This window comes from Squalius cephalus (genome assembly GCF_949319135.1).
Source record: "Squalius cephalus genome assembly, chromosome: 5".
NCBI classification, from domain to species: domain Eukaryota; kingdom Metazoa; phylum Chordata; class Actinopteri; order Cypriniformes; family Leuciscidae; genus Squalius; species Squalius cephalus.
In genome coordinates, this window is record NC_137126.1 from 4277288 (window position 1) to 4295718 (window position 18431).

General features: G+C 36.9%; 2 protein-coding genes across 5 annotated transcripts in view; both read left to right on the forward strand.

The window, feature by feature from the left end:
- Positions 1–4184: 4184 nt before the first annotated feature.
- On the forward strand, positions 4185–12673 carry ccno (cyclin O). Its single transcript, XM_079872884.1, has 3 exons — positions 4185–4538; positions 8762–8947; positions 11685–12673. Exons 1-3 carry the CDS (start codon positions 4383–4385, stop codon positions 12216–12218), a joined length of 876 nt encoding a protein of 291 aa, XP_079729010.1. The 5' UTR covers positions 4185–4382; the 3' UTR covers positions 12219–12673.
- A 1702-nt stretch (positions 12674–14375) lies between these two features.
- Positions 14376–18431, forward strand: part of smtnb (smoothelin b) — a 69276-nt gene continuing 65220 nt past the window's right edge. For 3 of the 4 annotated variants that reach the window (XM_079871758.1, XM_079871757.1, XM_079871759.1), the window contains exon 1: positions 14418–14791. In XM_079871758.1, coding sequence (XP_079727884.1) covers positions 14741–14791 — 51 coding nt within the window. In that variant the 5' untranslated portion in view covers positions 14418–14740. Of the gene's footprint in view, positions 14792–18431 lie in introns of all 4 variants that reach the window. The other variant, XM_079871760.1, reaches the window with a different exon arrangement.

The following is an 18431-nucleotide window of genomic DNA, read 5'->3' on the forward strand; positions in this document are numbered from 1 at the left end:
CGGTTATGTGTTGTCGTGTCAACTGGGAGAAAGAGGGTTTTAGGTTCTCAAACATCACATTATGCACGAGAAAATGCTTAACGTCATGTGAGCTCCCTATGTTTACAGTTCTGATAGGCTTACATGGCTTTATCCTTCTCCCTACACTGCCGCCCATAGGTTTGGCATAGTTATGATGGCGCTCGACGGCGTATTTATGCGGGTTGATGTAAATGACAACTTTTTTGAAAACTATGTTGTGTGCACAGTGTTATTATTGAAAACGGAGGGAGGGGGGGGGGGGGGGGGGGGGGTATTTGTTTCTCTAAATACCCGGCTATGTGTAAATGTGGCCTATGATTACTGGACAAAAAGACAGCACACAAAATACTTTTTGGGGATTAATTAAAATACTTTATTTTTTTATTCAGTGAGAATACATTTTAGCATTTAAGGAAGCAGTAGTATGCTCACTGTTCAAAAGTCTCAGCATTGATTTGGTCAAGCAGCGGTATATAATTTTATATTAAAATCTATTTCGTTCAATGATAACAGATGTTATAAATGTTTTTCTTGCAAATTTGTACTTATGTCTTTATGTTGTGTTAACCAATCAACAGATTTGTTTGGAGTATCTTTAGGAGTTGCTAAACTCATTGTTATCTGCACTTCTCAAATGCGAAAATACAAATATTTTTTCGTCTTTATTGAAACTGTTTGAAAACTAGAGCAAACTGGTAATTTTATTTCAGATTTGTTATGAGTAAACACATGCCAACATAAAAATCTTTCCTGTGGTGAAAGCTGTGTTCAGATGAGACCCTCATCAGGTTGTTGTTGTTGTTTTTGGGGAAGTTTTTTTGTACGCAGCTGAATAGACATTATTTTATAACGAAAAGACCAGGTCTTAAAAGGAAATATATAAACACACAGGGCTCAACACTAAGGAGTTTTTAAATAAATAAATAAATAAATAATATTTGAATAAATAACGTTAAATAAAGACACTTATGAGCAAATTACAAGTAATAGGCGGCACAAATAAATACATTAGAACAAAGATACAAATGAAATAAACAGATTTCAGGTAGGCCTAACAGTATTTAGGTAAAAAATACTATAATGTATAAATTATATATATTAATATTTAATAAAGGTAAAGAAGTTATTCAGTCATGAGCAGATTTAAGCAGAGTTTTAGGCTACTTTCACTTTAAGACCAAATACATGGATCTGATTTTCTGTTCCAACTGTTTACGTTGATTAAGACTTTTTATTTTAACTCTGGGCTTAGGAGGATACTGCAATTTTGACATAATTTCGAGTGTAATTCATCCGTTTAAGCGCGACAAGACACAAAAGAGAGCTCAGTTCAGTAATGGTGTGCTGACGCACAGAAAACAGCACGTGTGTACAAAATTGAGCTTCTTTCGCATCTTCTTGCAGGTGAATGGTTTAAAATCCTTTGAATGTTTATGAAGACCACATTCATGTTCTAATACTGCTTTCTAGTTTCTAAATAACAAGTGGGATTTTGAAACCAACTGGCTGAAATCTTTTTCTGAGAGCTACGACCACGTGACATATAAGGCTTTTATTCACATAAACGTTGAACAGCGAACATTAACAGAAGCTCAAGCAGCTGTTTACCACAACTGATATGAGCTGATCAATGTTTATCTGAATAAAAGCCTATAAATTCAATCTGTTCATCATATGAAGCAATCGTGTCAATTCAGAAAATATTATCATATGGATTAGTTTTACGATCTCTTTATGAAGCGTCAAAGTGGTAGTTGCGTAGCTGTCAATGGAGGGATAGAAAGGTAATTACGACATGGCGTCAGTGCACAGTATTTATCGTTATCGTAGGCCTACTTGGTGTGAATAAAAAAAAATCTTAATTCTGAATTTTTTCCCTCACAATTACGAATTTCAGAATTGCATGATATAAAGTCGCAAATGTGAGTTATGATGTCAGAATTGCGAGATGTTAACTCGCAATTGTGAGATAAAAAGTCGCAATTCTCTTTTTAAATGTTTTATTCTGTGGCGGAAACTAAGCTTCCATATACCAGACACATAAAACAACTGATCGGACTGGTGTATTACTGATAAGGCTCACAGATGTCTGTACTATCTATATATTTCATCTTAACTGCAGCGAATGAATTGCAACTTTAACTTACAAGGCCAGCAGCCAAAAGAAACTGCTTCTCTATTGACTCCCACGACTAGCCTATGTGTGAATGGAGCTGATATGAAAGATTTATTTGTTGTTGCTGGACACTTACTATTATGTCTGAATATGGCCCAGACTGAAAGGAAGGGAAAAGCTGTGACTCATTTTCTTTTTAGACATAGAGTTTCCTCTTTTTGTATCTTTCACGGCTGTATCTCCATTTTTCTCTCTCCGTCATCTTTCACACATATATCCATCCTCCATGACTGGATGTTCCCCTTTCTTCAGTCTATGAGTTTTGTTGTTATTAAGTTCTTCATCATCACAGATCTAAATAATTGTGGACTGGTCCTCATTATTTGAAGCAGCATCTCTAAAAAGGAGTAAAGGAGTCATTAAAACTCTTAAAGTCCCGCTGTGGTGAAAATCCAGCTTTTAATGTTGTTTATGTCTATGTGGTGTTGTTAATATGCTTTAAGACAAACCCTGGGCAAATTCATAAATCGACAGCATTGCTGAGTATTTTCTCCTTAAAACTGCAGTGAACCAAAGACGCTTTGAAATCGCTGGTGTTTCTGACGTCACAAACTACCTTGTAACCAATCAGATCAACGTGTGATCGTCAACGAGTGGATCTCTGAGCTGAGTGAGTAAGTGGAGGCGGGGCTCATTTGCATATTCATAGAACCGCGTTTGCGTACTAAATGAGGCAAGGGTGTTACATTCAAGATATTTTAACTTAAGCCATGAAGACATTTTTCATTTTGGTGATCAAAGATGAGTTTAAGGGATAAAATGATTGACTACAGGGGGACTTTAAATGTCGAATGACGCATTATTTGATGGGGATCTGTCAAGTTTAATTTCACCCTTCAGTGAATGATTTACTTAATTTGTAAATAAGCAAACTAGATGGTTGACTCATCTCAAACTGTGTTTGACCATGAGAATGGGTCTCCTTCACATTAATAAAACTTTAGAAAACAAACAAAATGGAGCTGTGGCTGAGGGTGGCCTTCCTCTTTAGTGCTGTCTGAATTAGTGATTAAAACAATGAAATCACAACCAATATGTATATGAAACAGTATCTTAACAATATTTAATTATATGTTCATATAAGACTGGGGCTAGTTGTCAAATATAGAGAGGAAGAAGGTTTTAGATGTAGGGATACACAATATATAGGCCACCATATTGGTATCAGCTGATATATGTTCATTTTTCAATGTTATTGTTATCGGCCCTGCATTAAAAAAATGTGGCCATGATATTAAAGCTGATAAATAATGGATTATTTCCATCAGCTGAGCCTGAGACACTTCAGATGCGCACTGTTCAACATTTTAAATAGCGTGAAATATGGTTGGAATCCCTTCAAAAATTGAAATAGAGTTAAGTGCAACACAAGTCTGAAAAAAGATTCTTTATTGCTGGTGATTGTTCCATGTAGAACCCTCATCTTCCATGGAACCTTTTCATCGCACAAAAGTTCTTTATAGTGTAAATTAGATTTTTAAAATGTTCTTCGCACTAGAAAAAAAGGTTCTTTTAAGGTATGAAAGTCTCTTTGGGGAACAAAAATGGCACTGCTGCGAAAACCCCATTTTGGAACCTTTATTCTTTTTTTGTTGTTGTTTTTTGTTTTTAATCTATGTTGGTATCAAATACCAAATTCAATAAAAAATGTCTTAAATTAGCCTGTTTTTTGGGCTGTTCTTATGCATTATTTTATGTTTTATTGTTGTTTGACTTTTTAACAATTGCTGAAAAGCTTTTAAATAACCTATTGGTGGTTGAGGAGAAATTCCCTAATATGATTGTAAAGCGCGTTGGGTGTACAGTAGCACATATGAAAGCGCTATATAAATGCCTCACCCATTCATACATTCATATAACAAATGTTAAACATAGAATAGTTATATTTTTCATTATTATTATTATTAAAGTCGAGTGACGCTTGAGTTGTGCGCGTGCCTGGGCGACACCTGCCGCTCCCGTGGGACTGTTGTCATGGTCACGCGTATGCGCGGGCACTATAGCGCCCTACAGTGCGCGCTAAAACACCCGGGAAAGACCCCGTTTACAAGCACACTTCCACCTGAAAACACTGCATTTCCACTGAGACACCGTATGTTACAGTACAATGCCGATCATGTGGGGAAATCTTTCAGTACAGCATCCATCCCAGCAGTAGAGAATCCTTCGGTGTGTTTGATCAGAGATGTCTAGATTAAGTGACTCTGGCTTTGAGGAAGAGCTTCAGATTTCTCCAGTAAAGGCATGGCATGAGTGTGATTATGAGGAGAGTTGCTTCATCATCCAGAGACACAACGAGCTGCAGTTCCTCGCGCAAAACTGCCTGGCACATCAACCTCAGGTGAGTCACATGATCATACCTCATACACACTTAAATAGCGTTCGTTCTGTATTAGTATTCAAAGAAACACATTTATTCAGAAATGAAGCATTCAATTGATCACATAAAATATATATATATATTAGTAGGCCTATTACAAAAAAGTTCTGTTCAAAAAGGGATAGTTCACCCAAAAATGAAAATTCTGTAATCATTTACTCACCCTCATCTCGCTCCAAACCCATACGACTTTCGAATATATTTGATTAAATCTGACCGATTTCTGTCCCTCCATTGACAGCTACGCAACTACCACTTTGACGCTCCAAAAAGTTCATAAAGAGATCGTAAAACTGATCCATATGAATCGAGCGGTTTAGTTAATATTTTTTATATGATGAACAGATTGAATTTAGGCTTTTGACAGAATTGTCAATTTTGGGTGAACTATCCCTTTAAAAGCAGTATAACTGACACTGAAGAAGACCGGAGTTATGATCCTGAAAATTCAGCTTTGATCACAGGAATAAATTACATTTTTATATATATTCACAAACATAGAAAACTATTTTAGCCTACAGTATTTCTGTATTTATTTATTTTTTTTAAATAAATGCAGACGTGGTGAACATAAAATATATTTTTACTGTAGGCTATTCACTTGTTTAATCAACAGCTAAATATGATGATGATTGGAATTTTAGTTTGGGGGATACAAATGAGCAAAATCTTCTTTAATTTAATAGGGCTGCGTTCTGGTCCAAAATTGTCATGCCCTTCACTCGCTAACTTCCTTCCGTCTCGTTCACTCAGATGTACGTCATTGCTTACGTTGCACGAGTGCCCACTACTGGCGGAACCTTTGCAATAGGCTGAATTGGGCTCTGTCCCAAATGGCACACTTTTCCCTTACGAAATTGTTTAATGCAGCATTCTAAATGTATATAGGTGTGTTTGAGTTAATTTTAATTTTATTAATTTTATAATTTTAATTTTATTAATAGAGTTGTTTGTGGTGGGGTAAATTAAGCACAATATGCGTTGACGTGACAATCGTGTTGTATTGTGGTATATGGAGCTGCCTGAAGTGTATGAAGTAGACTCGGTCAAAATCGAGGGAGCGAGGGTCTGTCTATAAACTTCCCTCATCCACTTCATGAAGTGGAACGCACTTCAAAATGGCGGCAGGGATTCCCCCGAGGGGAAGTGCTTAGGGGAGTTCGCAAATGGGTGGGAGACATGACATGCAATTCTACCCATCCATGATGTCATAACCTAATAAAAATGGGTATTTGTTAAAAATATATATCTTCATGTTGTTCCTCTGACAAGATATTATTACAGCATACTATAGCTGTAGTTGGTGTATAAAGACCTCTACTTCAAATTTTTATCTAAACATCAAAATTGTCATGTGGTGTGACTGTCCGGGATATGTGTGACCTTACGAATATGACAATATATATCAGCAAAGTATAAATAATTGATATATTTACAGTTTAAGTAACAGAATTAGGCCATTTCAACAGACACAGAAAGTGTTGATGTCTGTGGATGATTTTAAAGCAAGTTCTGGCCAAATACATTTTGTCCGTAAAATGGGCGTCATATGGTGTGACACTGCAATCTATATTTTGAACGGGCAATAATTTGGACATCATTATGATGAAGAGGTCCACACTCAACCAGGAAGTTGCAGTGCCATCTCTGGAGTGGTTTGCAAGGTCAAGAGTTGAGTTCTGGCTTTTTAATTTTTAATTAAAAAGCTGTATCTGATATGCTCACTAGTGGTCAATGTTTTGTGTCTTATGTTGTGACATTATTTACATAAAAATGAAACACTTTTATACGAATTTTACTTATTAATTCTTAAAAATCATTCTTGCCATGTGGCAATTTGCATGCTAAGTATAAGCTAGCTGTTTTTAGTTAACCAAGAGATTAGCTTAACTGAACAAAACGTCATACGGTGTGACACTGTATCATATGGTGTGACTGTTTTTCTAAGTCACACCATATGATATATTTGTCACACAATATTACATACACCTTTTTTAATGATAAATAAATAACCATTCAAAACATATTCAATGATAATAGTGAATTTTTAATAGTGAACATTAAATTACCTATACAATTAATGTATTTCTTTTCAATTTTATACTTAATTTAATGTTCTTGAAGTGAGATGGTGTTTGATTTACTCATATTTATGAGTTTCTTATCATTTTAAAAGTTTTAAAAAAAATGTTAGTATGTTTTTTGATTAATGTTAACTGAATTGAATTAATTGAATGTTGAATGCAAATAAAATATAGTTTTTTTGCATTGACAAATTGTGGAGTGGTGCAGTTCATCATAGCGTGACACTATATAATTTGGTGTGACATTCAGAATTGTGCCAGTAAAAATACTTTCTTAATTATAAATCATAAAAAAGTCAACGGAACACAAGAGAAATAGTATCAGCAAGTTATTTTGTCAACAAGCATTTTCATAGATTTATAACCGGGTTTAACATAATTAATCTAAAATATCTGGAAAGGCTGAGGAGAGATGACTTACTTTGCATGATGGTTTAGAAAAACAATACAAAATCTAATGAATCTGCACAAAAGAAATGTTAAATCTTAAGATAGTAATGAAAACAATTTATGTTTAAGTTAGTTACTTAGGGAGAGTATATCCCATTTTCATTTTATATAGAATAACTTTTATGTCACACCATATGACAATTTTAGGCACGAATGCAACAAATTGGTGAATAAATCCAATTTCAAATACAAAATCTAAAAGACCACATATATTGTGGGAAATGCAAGAGTCAGTACAACACAACTCAATATTTTTTATGCCTAATATTTGAAGTAAAAAATAAAAACTTTTTTCAGGCTTATATGTCTCCCACCCAAATGCGTGTCTTAAAGTGGATTGGAACGCAGCCCCAGGAAATCCCTATCGCTGTATCTGAATAAACAGGAGATTGAAATGCTTTGATTAAACATGACCAATAAACACACAACTGCCTTATTCTGTGTAAGAAGCCACATCATCTCACAGAAGGGTGAGCTCAACTGTCGTTATGAAGTGAGTTTGGAGTAAAAGCGTGTTATTAAATGTTGTCTGTTGTTGAATAAGAGGTTATTAAATGCTTCTCATGTTTGGAAAGCTGTTTGATGCATGTTGCTTTTTCAAATGCACATTATAAGAGACTCAAACTCACAGTGCTTTCAGATGGAGCAGCGTTACAGATAAAAAAAGGTAAAAAAGATAAAAAAAGATGTAAGGATTCAAGAGAAATGGCGGCCATCTTGAAAAATGGTTGCCATCTTGAATTTTTGAGGGACAAGCACTGTTTTCCAAAAAAACATTATGAAGAGATTATTTTCACAAAATGTTATGCCTACATTACTGTTTGAACGATTGACATAATGATCATTTGACAAAAATAACGGCCATCTTGAAAAAATGGCCACCATGTTGAATTTTTGGGTGGCCAATGCCTTTTTCCCAAAAAGTGACCCTTAGAGAGTATCTGTGCCAAATTTCCTTGCTTGTATACCAATTTGAACGATTCTCTTGAAATATGCCATTAATCTGCTGCACTACGTTTACAGAGCCGTACGTCAATGACAAGCAGCGCATAACAAATAATCGCAGCCTTTTCGATTTCAAAATCACGATAAGCCATCTCGATTTAAGTGAGACTACGTGGAAATTGCCGTAGATTTAAAGAAACATTCAACAACACTACTGTAGAGAAAACAAGCATTTGTATTTGTGACCTAGGCTGCGTCCGAAATCACATACTCTCTTACTTATTTTGAGAAAGTAATTACTTCACAACATCTAAAAAAGTATGTTTAATCTGGTATGAATGTAATCCGGATGCACTACATTCACCATGTTGTCATTTTCATGTGACCTACTACAAGCGTCAGTTGCATCGCTTCACTGCCATTCATAAATCCTCTACCGTGGCCTTATGGGATAGTAAAGTGTCCATTATATACACTTCAGAATCTCACAGGAAGTAGTAGGTCATCCGGGGACTTTTTGTCTACTCTTTTATGAGTGTACTGACACTTTTTTTGGGTCACATACTGTTTTAGTATGGGAAATGCAAAATTGGCAACTTCTGACAACTAGCCAGTCTCCTCTATTACTGTTGTTGTTCTTACTGTTATCAATGATATTATTGCTTTGCCTGGTAATTTTCACATGATTTCTTTATATCCTGGTAGATTACGGCAGAGGCTCGCAGCAAACTGGTCAGCTGGCTCATAGCTGTGCACAGACAGCTCAAACTGTCTTTTGAGTCCTGCTGTTTGGCTGTTAATATCATGGACCGCTTCTTGATCACGACCTCAGTCGCTGCAGACTGCTTCCAGTTACTGGGAGTGACGTCTTTACTGATCGCCACTAAACAGGTGGAGTAGAGCGCTCTCTTTCCCTCAGCAGTTTCATTGTGCTTATAGAGTTTCTGGTTATTGTTATTAAAGGCATAGTTCACCCAAAATTGAAAATTATTCCATCATTTATTCACCCTCAATCCATCATAGCTGTATATGACGTTCTTCTTTAAGCCGAATACAATCAGAGTAATATTAAAAATATCCAGACTCTGCCAAGTTTTATAATGAGAGTGAATGGAGGATTAGATTTTGAAGCCCAAAGAAAGCACAATAGAATTATGACATATGTACTTTAAGGGATAGTTCACCCAAAAATAAAAATTATCCCATGATTTACTCACCCTTAAAGGGATAGTTCGGCCAAAAATGATATTTAACCCATGATTTACTCACCCTCAAGCCGTTCGAGATGCATATGTCAATCATTTTTCAGACAAACACATTTTCAGTTATTTTAGAAAATGTCTTAGATCTTTCAGTGGTTATAATGTGAAGCTATGGGGTCCACCTCCTTCAAGTCCCAAAATGTGCATGCATCCTTCACAAAAGTAATCCATCCGGCTCCAGGGGGATAAACGAAGGCCTTCTATGGGTAATCCGTGCGGTTTTGTCGTAAAAATATACATATTTAAAACTTTATAAATTAAAATAACTTGCTTCCGGCAACGGTCGACGCGCGTTCATGGGAGATGGATGCCGGCGTATGACGTAGCGTTTGATTTAGCTGTACTTCGTTCTACGTCACGACGCTTCCTACGCTACGTCCTACGTCATACACCGGCATCCATCTCCCGTGAACGTGCGTCATGAGTAAATCATAGGTTAAATATAATTTTTGGCCGAACTATCCCTTTAAGTGATCCTAGGTGTATATGACTTTCTTCTTTCAGACGAATACAATCAGAGTTATATTAAAAAATATCCTGGCTCTTCAACGCTTTATAATGCCAGTGAATGGAGGATGACATTTTGAAGCCCAAAAAAGCACATCCATCCAAGATAAAAGTAAATGCCAAGCGATGCGTTTGTGTAAGAAAAATATCCATATTTATAACTTTATCAACTAAAATAACTAGCTTCTGGCAGACGGCTTATGCAAGTCGACTTAAGGCCAATTTATACTTCTGCATCGGGTGCGCGCAGTAGGTACGGCGTAACATACGCATAGACGTGTATCATAAGTCGTAAAAATGTAAATGTAAATGTAACTACACGTTGCGACGACGCAGACCACAAGATCTGTGATTGGTCGGCTTGGTAGCATCGCATTTCCTCCTACACATTTCCGGCGTGTTCTTCTGCACCGTCCGTCATTTTTAAATTCGGTTCAACCGTCAACAGGTTCACGGGTCGCACGTACCATCTCCTCCAACGCCTTCTCTCGTTTCTGCCTTTTAGTTTTAATAATTTCACTAAAATTAACTGTTTTTTCACCTCGATAAGCTCCAACTCCAACATGATCCGCTCTCTTTCAGTCGCTTAGTAGCCTAAACTCAAAACAGCCGCGAGGAATCTAAACACAGTGGAACATTAAAACCCGCCCCTGCCAACTAGCGTTTCGGCGGTGTAACTGCAGAGCAACACAGACATAACGCAGAAGTATAAATGCTCACGACGGCGTCGCCTACGTGCGTAGCCTACGACGCACACTACGGCGTACACTCGACGCAGAATTATAAATTGGCCTTTACACTAGAGTAACACTTGATGATGAATGACGTAGGATGTAGGAGTAGCGTAAGCTTTGACGCCTCTCGCGGTTCAAACAAATAGAGCTGTGCAACAGACTGAAGCACCTTTCCACTTATATAGAAATCCTCCCACATTTCTCATTCCACATTTAAAACTGTCGTTTTAGACGTCTAATTCATGACTGGTGTTTTGTTTTGCTCTATCCTCTGAGCTTCAGCGTTCGTGATTACGTCATGCGTCGGGTCAGAGGTCACTCTTTCTCCGTAAATCGATGCATACGGCCGTCTGCCGGAAGCTAGTTATTTTAGTTGCTGAAGTTTTAAATATGGATATTTTTCTATTTATCTCTACACAAATGCATCGCTGCGCTTCAGAAGGCCTTTATTAACTCCTTGGAGCCGTGTGGATTTACTTTTATCATGGATGGATGCACTTTTTTGGGCTTCAAAATCTCATCCTCCATTCACTGTCATTATAAAGCTTGGAAGAGCCTGGACATTTTTTTTCTTCTTCAATGTTTTATTTTTACTAAAAGAATAAGAAAAATATACATTATACATCATTTAAGAACCAAGAATAAAACAGAACAGATAAGCACCCCCCTTATCACTTCAAGAAGTGAACAGAAAGCAATAACATAAGCCTGGGATCTGCTGAGATTATAATCTTGACTAACAACTCCAAATATGGCTGTCGACATGGCCGGAGCATTTTTTAATATAACTCAGATTATATTCGTCTGAAAGAAGAAAGTCATACACACCTAGGATGGCTTAAGGGTGAGACAATCATGGGGGAATTTTCATTTTTGGGTGAACTATCCCTTTAAGTCCTACTGAAGTGTGTCAAAACGCTCTAAAGTTCAACTAATTGCATTTAATACAAACTTAAACTATAACACATTTTCATTTAATTGTATTAACATGTAGTCAAGTGTACTCTCTTTAAAAGCATGCTAAAGTGTTCTTCTTTTTCACACACTATTCAGGCACAATGGATCACAAATATGGACACAGTGTGTAAATCTGAGTGAGTAAATTCTGATCTTTGTGTTTTCCAGGTTGAAGTGTATTCGCCTCGCATCACACAACTCCTGTCGCTTTGCTGCAACTCTTTTTCCAGGGAACAGCTGTGCAATCTCGAATGCCTGGTTCTTCTCAGACTCAATTTTAGACTGGCTGCACCAACTCTGGCTTTCTTTCTGGACTATTTCACCAGTCGCCTTACTGGATACCAGAGTGGTGGAGCCATCGATGAGATGGCCAGTACACCGGATGCAGAAGCATGGCAGGAGCACAGAGCTGTTGAGATCAACTGGAAATGGTTGGCTTGCAAAGTGTGTGAACTGAGTCTGGCTGACTACACATTCAACAAGTATATGCCTTCTGTGATTGTGCAGTGTGCTGTGAAACTGGCAAAAGATCTGCTGAAGACACAGTCAGTGCAGTCCACAGACTCACTGAAGACATCCACCATTGTAGAGTATCCACCATTGACCTGTGAAAATCAGGTGTTATTTCAGCAGTGCACAGACGATCTGAAATTGTTGGTTTCTCTTAATCAAGACGCAGTCCAGGACCTCATAAGTCTATAATCCATTATCGCTGTTCATTCATGCTGTAAAATGATCACATGGAAAATTAGCTTCCATGTGATCCCTGCTGAAAAATCCAGCATGAATTTCACGTTGGCCCAGGCTGGTTTATGCAGGTTTAGCTGGTGGAAAAGCACAGTCATGTTGTTCTCAAGCAAAACTGAGCTGGTGTATCTGGTCCACCAGTAAACCAGCATCCCATGATGGTCCCAGCATGCAAAACATTCCTTATGCTGGTGATTTTTCACCAGGGATACTGAAATTGACCATACTGAATTCTTTAGTATTCCATGTGACTCAAAAAGCTGATTTAAAGGGATAGTTCACCCAAAAATTATCCCATAATTTACTCCCCATCAAGCCAGGTGTAAATGATTTTCTTCTTTCAGCCGAACACACAATCCGTTATATAAAAAAATACCATGGATCTTCCAAGCTTTATAATGGGAGTGAATAGTGACTGAGATTTTGAAGCCCAAAAGTGCATCCATCCATCATAAAAGAAATCCATACGGCTCCGGGGGTTAATAAAGGCCTTCTGAAGCAAAGCCATGTGTTTGTATAAGAAAAATATCCATATTTATAACATATTTGTGACCTCTGAGCTCGGCAACAAACTCAAGCTCCTCTCACATTTCTCTTTAAAAAATCTCATTTTAGACTTCTAATTCGTGACCGGTGTTTTATTTTGCTCTATCCTCTGCGCTTCCACGTTCATCAATACGTCATGTGTCGGGTCAGAGGTCACTCCTCCGTCGAAACTAGACTCGTGTACGGCCGTTACCGGAAGTCAGTGATTATTTTTTATACAGTTATAAATATGGATATTATTCATACAAAAATGCATCGCTGCGTACCTTTATTACCCCCCCCCCCCCCGGAGCCGTATAGATTACTTTTATCATGGATGGATGCATATTTTTGGGCTTCAAAATCTAAGGTACCATTCACTGCCACTATAAAGCTTGGAAGAGCCAGGATATTTTTTAATATAACTCTGATTGTGTTCGGTTGAAAGAAGAAAGTCATATACACCTAGGATGTATTGAGATTGAGTAAATTATGGGATCATTTTCATTTTTGGGTGAACTGACCCTTTAAAGGGTGGATTTATAATACACATAAAACAATTTACGATACTTTTCATGCAGTCAAGCAGTATTTGTCCCAAAAATATTTATACAAAACGGTTTTATTTTAAATGTATATTTATGTAGAATCAAAGTTTTGTAATTTCTGTTTGTAATAACTAATTGTAGAAGAACTGATGTGAAAATGCAATCTGAACTTAAATTGTTGTAATTAATAAATGCTTTCTTTGGAATACAGACATAAGGCTGGTCTCTTTTTAAAGAAGATCCTCAGCAGATTATTGACAGTGAAAAGTTACAGAAGTTTAATTTTACTGTAAAGCAAATGTACTGCACTAAACATTTTCATACAAAACATATTTGACTAAATAATTTGGACTCTAAAATTGCTAGAAAATCGAATCCATATATCTAACCAAGTTGTGTTCCAAATTTGTTTCACAATAATTGAAGTTCTTATGAGATTTTTAGGCACTATATCAAAAATAGCCACCAGGTGACAACCACATTTTTTTGACCTGTTCTCCTGTAACAAATTTTTTTTGGGTGAGCTATCACTTTAAGAACTAGTCTGACCCAGTCGCAGTCGGTCTTTTCAGATTCAAATGAGACCAATCCACCTTTTATGTGACTTGGAAAATGATGAAATGTCTTTAGACAACAAACTTGTAAGACCAGTCTAAACAGTTTATGCAACCGGCCACTGGGCTTTAATGAAGTAATGATATGTTTACCTATATTCTTCATACTATTTTGATAATGTTTCTAATTGTTTCTTGTAGTTACCTATCTATCTTGCTGCAGGCCATGTGAGTGGCTTCATTGCACAAGTCGTTAAGTCAGCAGACAGGGCGTGGAGGAAATTAAGTGAAATGAGAAAAAGAAAGAATGACATAGTCTTCATAGTTGCCAGATCGCAGTGAGTGACACATTATACACCTAGCTGCTACTGAAAGAAACAACAAACAAACTAACAATGTAATAATTCGTTACACCAATCACAGAGTAACATTCTCATTTGAGCGTGTGAGGTTTTGAATTTGCCGGCCTGTTATTGGCTGGCGGTGTGTGAGGGGCGGGGCTTCAACTCAAATCACTCACCGCTTGTGACTCCGAAGGCATGTAGTCTGACTGACTGTCTCTCTGTGAACCGTGAAACGGTTGGAGTTTGTATGGAAACAAACGGCTGCCGTTAAATAGCGAGGATATTTTATAATTTTTAGGCTTTTTTCTTTAGGCTGTAGCACAGACGTGTTGTTCGGGTTATTTTAGAGAGCCTTTCACAAAGCATCCGAACCGAGACATACTCTTGTTTTAATGTATTCATAGTGAGCCTTTCTATTATGTGTATATGACGGTTTATTTAACAAGTATTTTACACTCGTACCGAATGAACTAGCCATTCAAAGCGATAATAAAACGTCGGAGAAGATGTCAGAGAAGAGATACTCCAGCATGGATGAGTCCTCGCTCCGCAATCTGGTGAGTTCAGCTCCACAAATGTCACTTTTCTTTAGGTATAACAGATTAGCTTTAACGTCACTTTGGTTTTGGACCGGATTCTTTAATAATAATGCTAAAAACAATGGCATTTGCTTTATCTAGTGTTCACATCCGTATGATAAAACTGCTCGTGCAAACAATATTCGAACTCTAGCACGTGCCATGTTGTAAAGTGGTTAAAAATTAACGAGGTCCATTTGAAAATTTTCTTATAGTTAAACCTTAACAATAACGACGATGATTAGGCTATGCTGTTGCCTACAATAATTTATTTATTTTCAATGCCAAAATCTAAAATTTCATAAACGTTTGTCCATCTTCTCTGTTTATTATTATTATTATTATTATTATTATTAAAAACTTTTTCGAGATTTTGAATTTATAGTGAAAAATTCAACTATAAATTGCAAAAAAGCAGATTTATAAAATCTAGAAATACCAAATGATTTCAGTATCAGTCAGGTTTTATGTAAAAGCATTTCTAGTTGGCAGACATGACATGATTCTAAAAGATAAATAAATAAAAGGTACACTCTGAAATAAAGATGTTTTAACAGCACATTTGAGAAATATGATTAAAATGCTCACTCACATGAGATGTGAGACATCAGTGTAGAGAAAAAAGCTGTTTTAGTAAATGGCCACTTAATGACCATTCATGTCATAGAGATGATTGTGGTTAGTTCACTCAAAAATGAAAACTGTCATCATTTACTCACCCTCCTCAAGACTTTCGTTCATCTTCTGAACACAAATGAAGATCTTTCTGATGAAATCTGAGAGATTTCTGTCCCTCCATTGACAGCTACGCAGCTACCACTTTGACGCTTTAAAACTTTCATAAAGAGACCGTAAAACGAATCCATATGAATTAAGCGGTTTAGTCTAAAGAGACTCGATTTATATGATGAACAGATTGAATTTAGGCTTTTATTCACATATAAACATAGATCAGCGAACATTAACAGAAGCTCAACCGAACTTGCTTGACGTGCGAGAACAAACCTCATTGGTTCTTGCACGTCAAGCGAACATGCTTCCGTTGGTTGTTTTACCACATCTGGTGAGTGAGTTGATGAATGTTTATGTGTGAATAAAAGCCTATATTCAATCTGTTCATCATATAAAGTGATCGTGTCTCTTCAGAAAATTTGGACTAAACCGCTTGATTCATATAGTTTTACGATCTTTTTGAGGCGTCAAAGTGGTAGTTGCGTAGCTGTCAATGGAGGGACAGAAAGCTCTCAGATTTCATCAAAAAGATCTTCATTTGTGTTCAGAAGATGAACGAGTCTTACGGGTTTGGAATGACATGAGGATGAGTAGCCTAATTGATGACAGAATTTAAGTTTTTTGGTGAACTAACCCTGTTCTGAATGTACACAATTTATATACTACAGACAGAACATAACAACAGAGCATGAGTCAGCAGCGCAGTCTGGAGTGATGGCACAGATCAGCATGTGTGTGATCCACCAGATAGCCTAGTCTAAACAGAGTATGAGTGGAAAAATGAAATGTCCAACAAGTAGTCGCACATAAAACAGCTTGAGTCAGTGTGTGCAATATGAGACTGACGAAAACAGACGAAAACGAACCAAACAAACATATGAGGTGTGAAGCAGCAGGAGATAGTAAACAAACGTCATTCATGCATCCAGGTGGATGGATGTCAGGATAAAGTCCTAAATGTTTTGGATGAATTAGAGTCAGCTAAACGCATACAAAATTGCACTATTTACATTAAGACCCTTATATACTTCAAGCGTACTCGCAGTATGAACTTGTAGTAGTATTATGAACAAAATCATTTGTTTGGAGATTGTTTCTGTAGTGTGAGACCGCTTGCTCTGGAAAGGTTTGTTCAGGCTGGTAAACCCCTTCGTACTTACCAGTGGTCTGTGGCGATGATGTAATAGGTGGGCGTGGCTCTGAGGCTCCGCCTTCTTTGACATGGAAATCTTCTCTGGTTAATTTCCTCTGTTCAGTTTGTCGAGTTCGGACGCGAGTGAAAACACTTGAGAGCTGCTTTATATTAGAAAAATGAAGTTGAAATTCTAATTGAAAGAGACACTAACACTGTTTCTTCATGCTTAATACTGTATAGCTGCTTGCTTTAAAATAAATGTATTGTATAAAGTGGCATATAATTATAAATGTAACGTGACTGGAGAGCTGAATTGCAGAGCTTGTGCAAACATATCCATGCCACTATGAACAGATGCTTTCTTAACTGCTGTTTTCAGTGATGTCATTTTTGTTGTTTATTTTGTTATTTAGAGGAAACTGAATGAATCCAAGTCCATCTAAACGTCACACACAGTTGTGTGGGTGTCGTCGACTCGAGATGTTTGCTAATAGTATACCACAGCTTGCATATTTCAAATTCTTTTTACCCCTAAGCAAATAATGAAATCTGTTGAATCTGTTCCAAGTGAACAGCAACGCAGACGAAGTACAGTTTTACTTGAGTCTTGAAAAAGATGACATGATCTGACTGGTTTCTGTTGAGTCAGTTCAGTGGCGGTCCTGACTAACATGGTGCCCTAGGCGAGATATGAAGGGAACAAATCATTTCCAATGAAAGTAGTGGGTCGAACAGAGAGCAGTTGCGTGAAAAGATAGGAATGGGAATGTGGGAGCAGTGTTAGACAACTGCCTGTGTTGCCTATGCCAATATCCGACACTAGAGAGACATTTACATGATGCAATTTATCCAAATTTTGTAAAAGTCTACAAATTGGTAATGTAGATTGAGAAGGGACTCAATAATATAAGAAAGAGGTTAACTAAACATGCCACTGCACATTCAAGCAATTTTAATTTGAATTGAGATTAAAATCTATATGAGAGGTTCGTTAATTAGTACTTTGAAAAGTGCTTCAGGTGTTTCACAGACCAAATTGCCTTGGATGTGTGTCTATTACAACAACAACAACAAAAAAATCGTTAAATTACTTACAGTGTGACAATGTGATAACTTTTCAGGATTGTTCCTAATAAAAAATTCCCGAAGATAACGAATTCCTAAATAACTGAATAATCAATTCTGTGATTCGAGTCACGAGCTTCATAAAGCTAAATTGTAAGGCATGGGTTAAACCGTCAATGCATTGAGTGTTTTGGACTTATAACAGAAACACAAAGCACAAAACCTGCATTTAGAGCAATAGGGAAAAATAAATACTATCCGTTTTTTCCCACCCTTATTTCTCTATGGGTATTTATGTTTAAAAAAATCAGGTCATGCCAACATGAGGCGGTTAGGCTAGTTAACTTATGCTTGTCCATCTTGGTGGGCTGCCAGCTGGAACAAAATGGTCTACTAGGTCAACCTAGGCTCCACCAGCTTTTAGTGCATATATGACCAATATCATCCAAAAATGACCAGCCTCGACCTGATAGAAACTTTGTACAATAGGGATGTCAATGCAAGTAGTTTGGTATCAAGTCAATAATTTAATTCAATAGAGCTCTAGGGCTGTCTGATTAACAGGACATGTAAGTGTATGGGAACAAATGCGATATGAATATCTCTTGCTCTAATAACATGTGAATAGTAAAATGGGTATTTTGACCAAGTGCACTTATCTGTGTTATTAATGTAAAAACAGTCAGT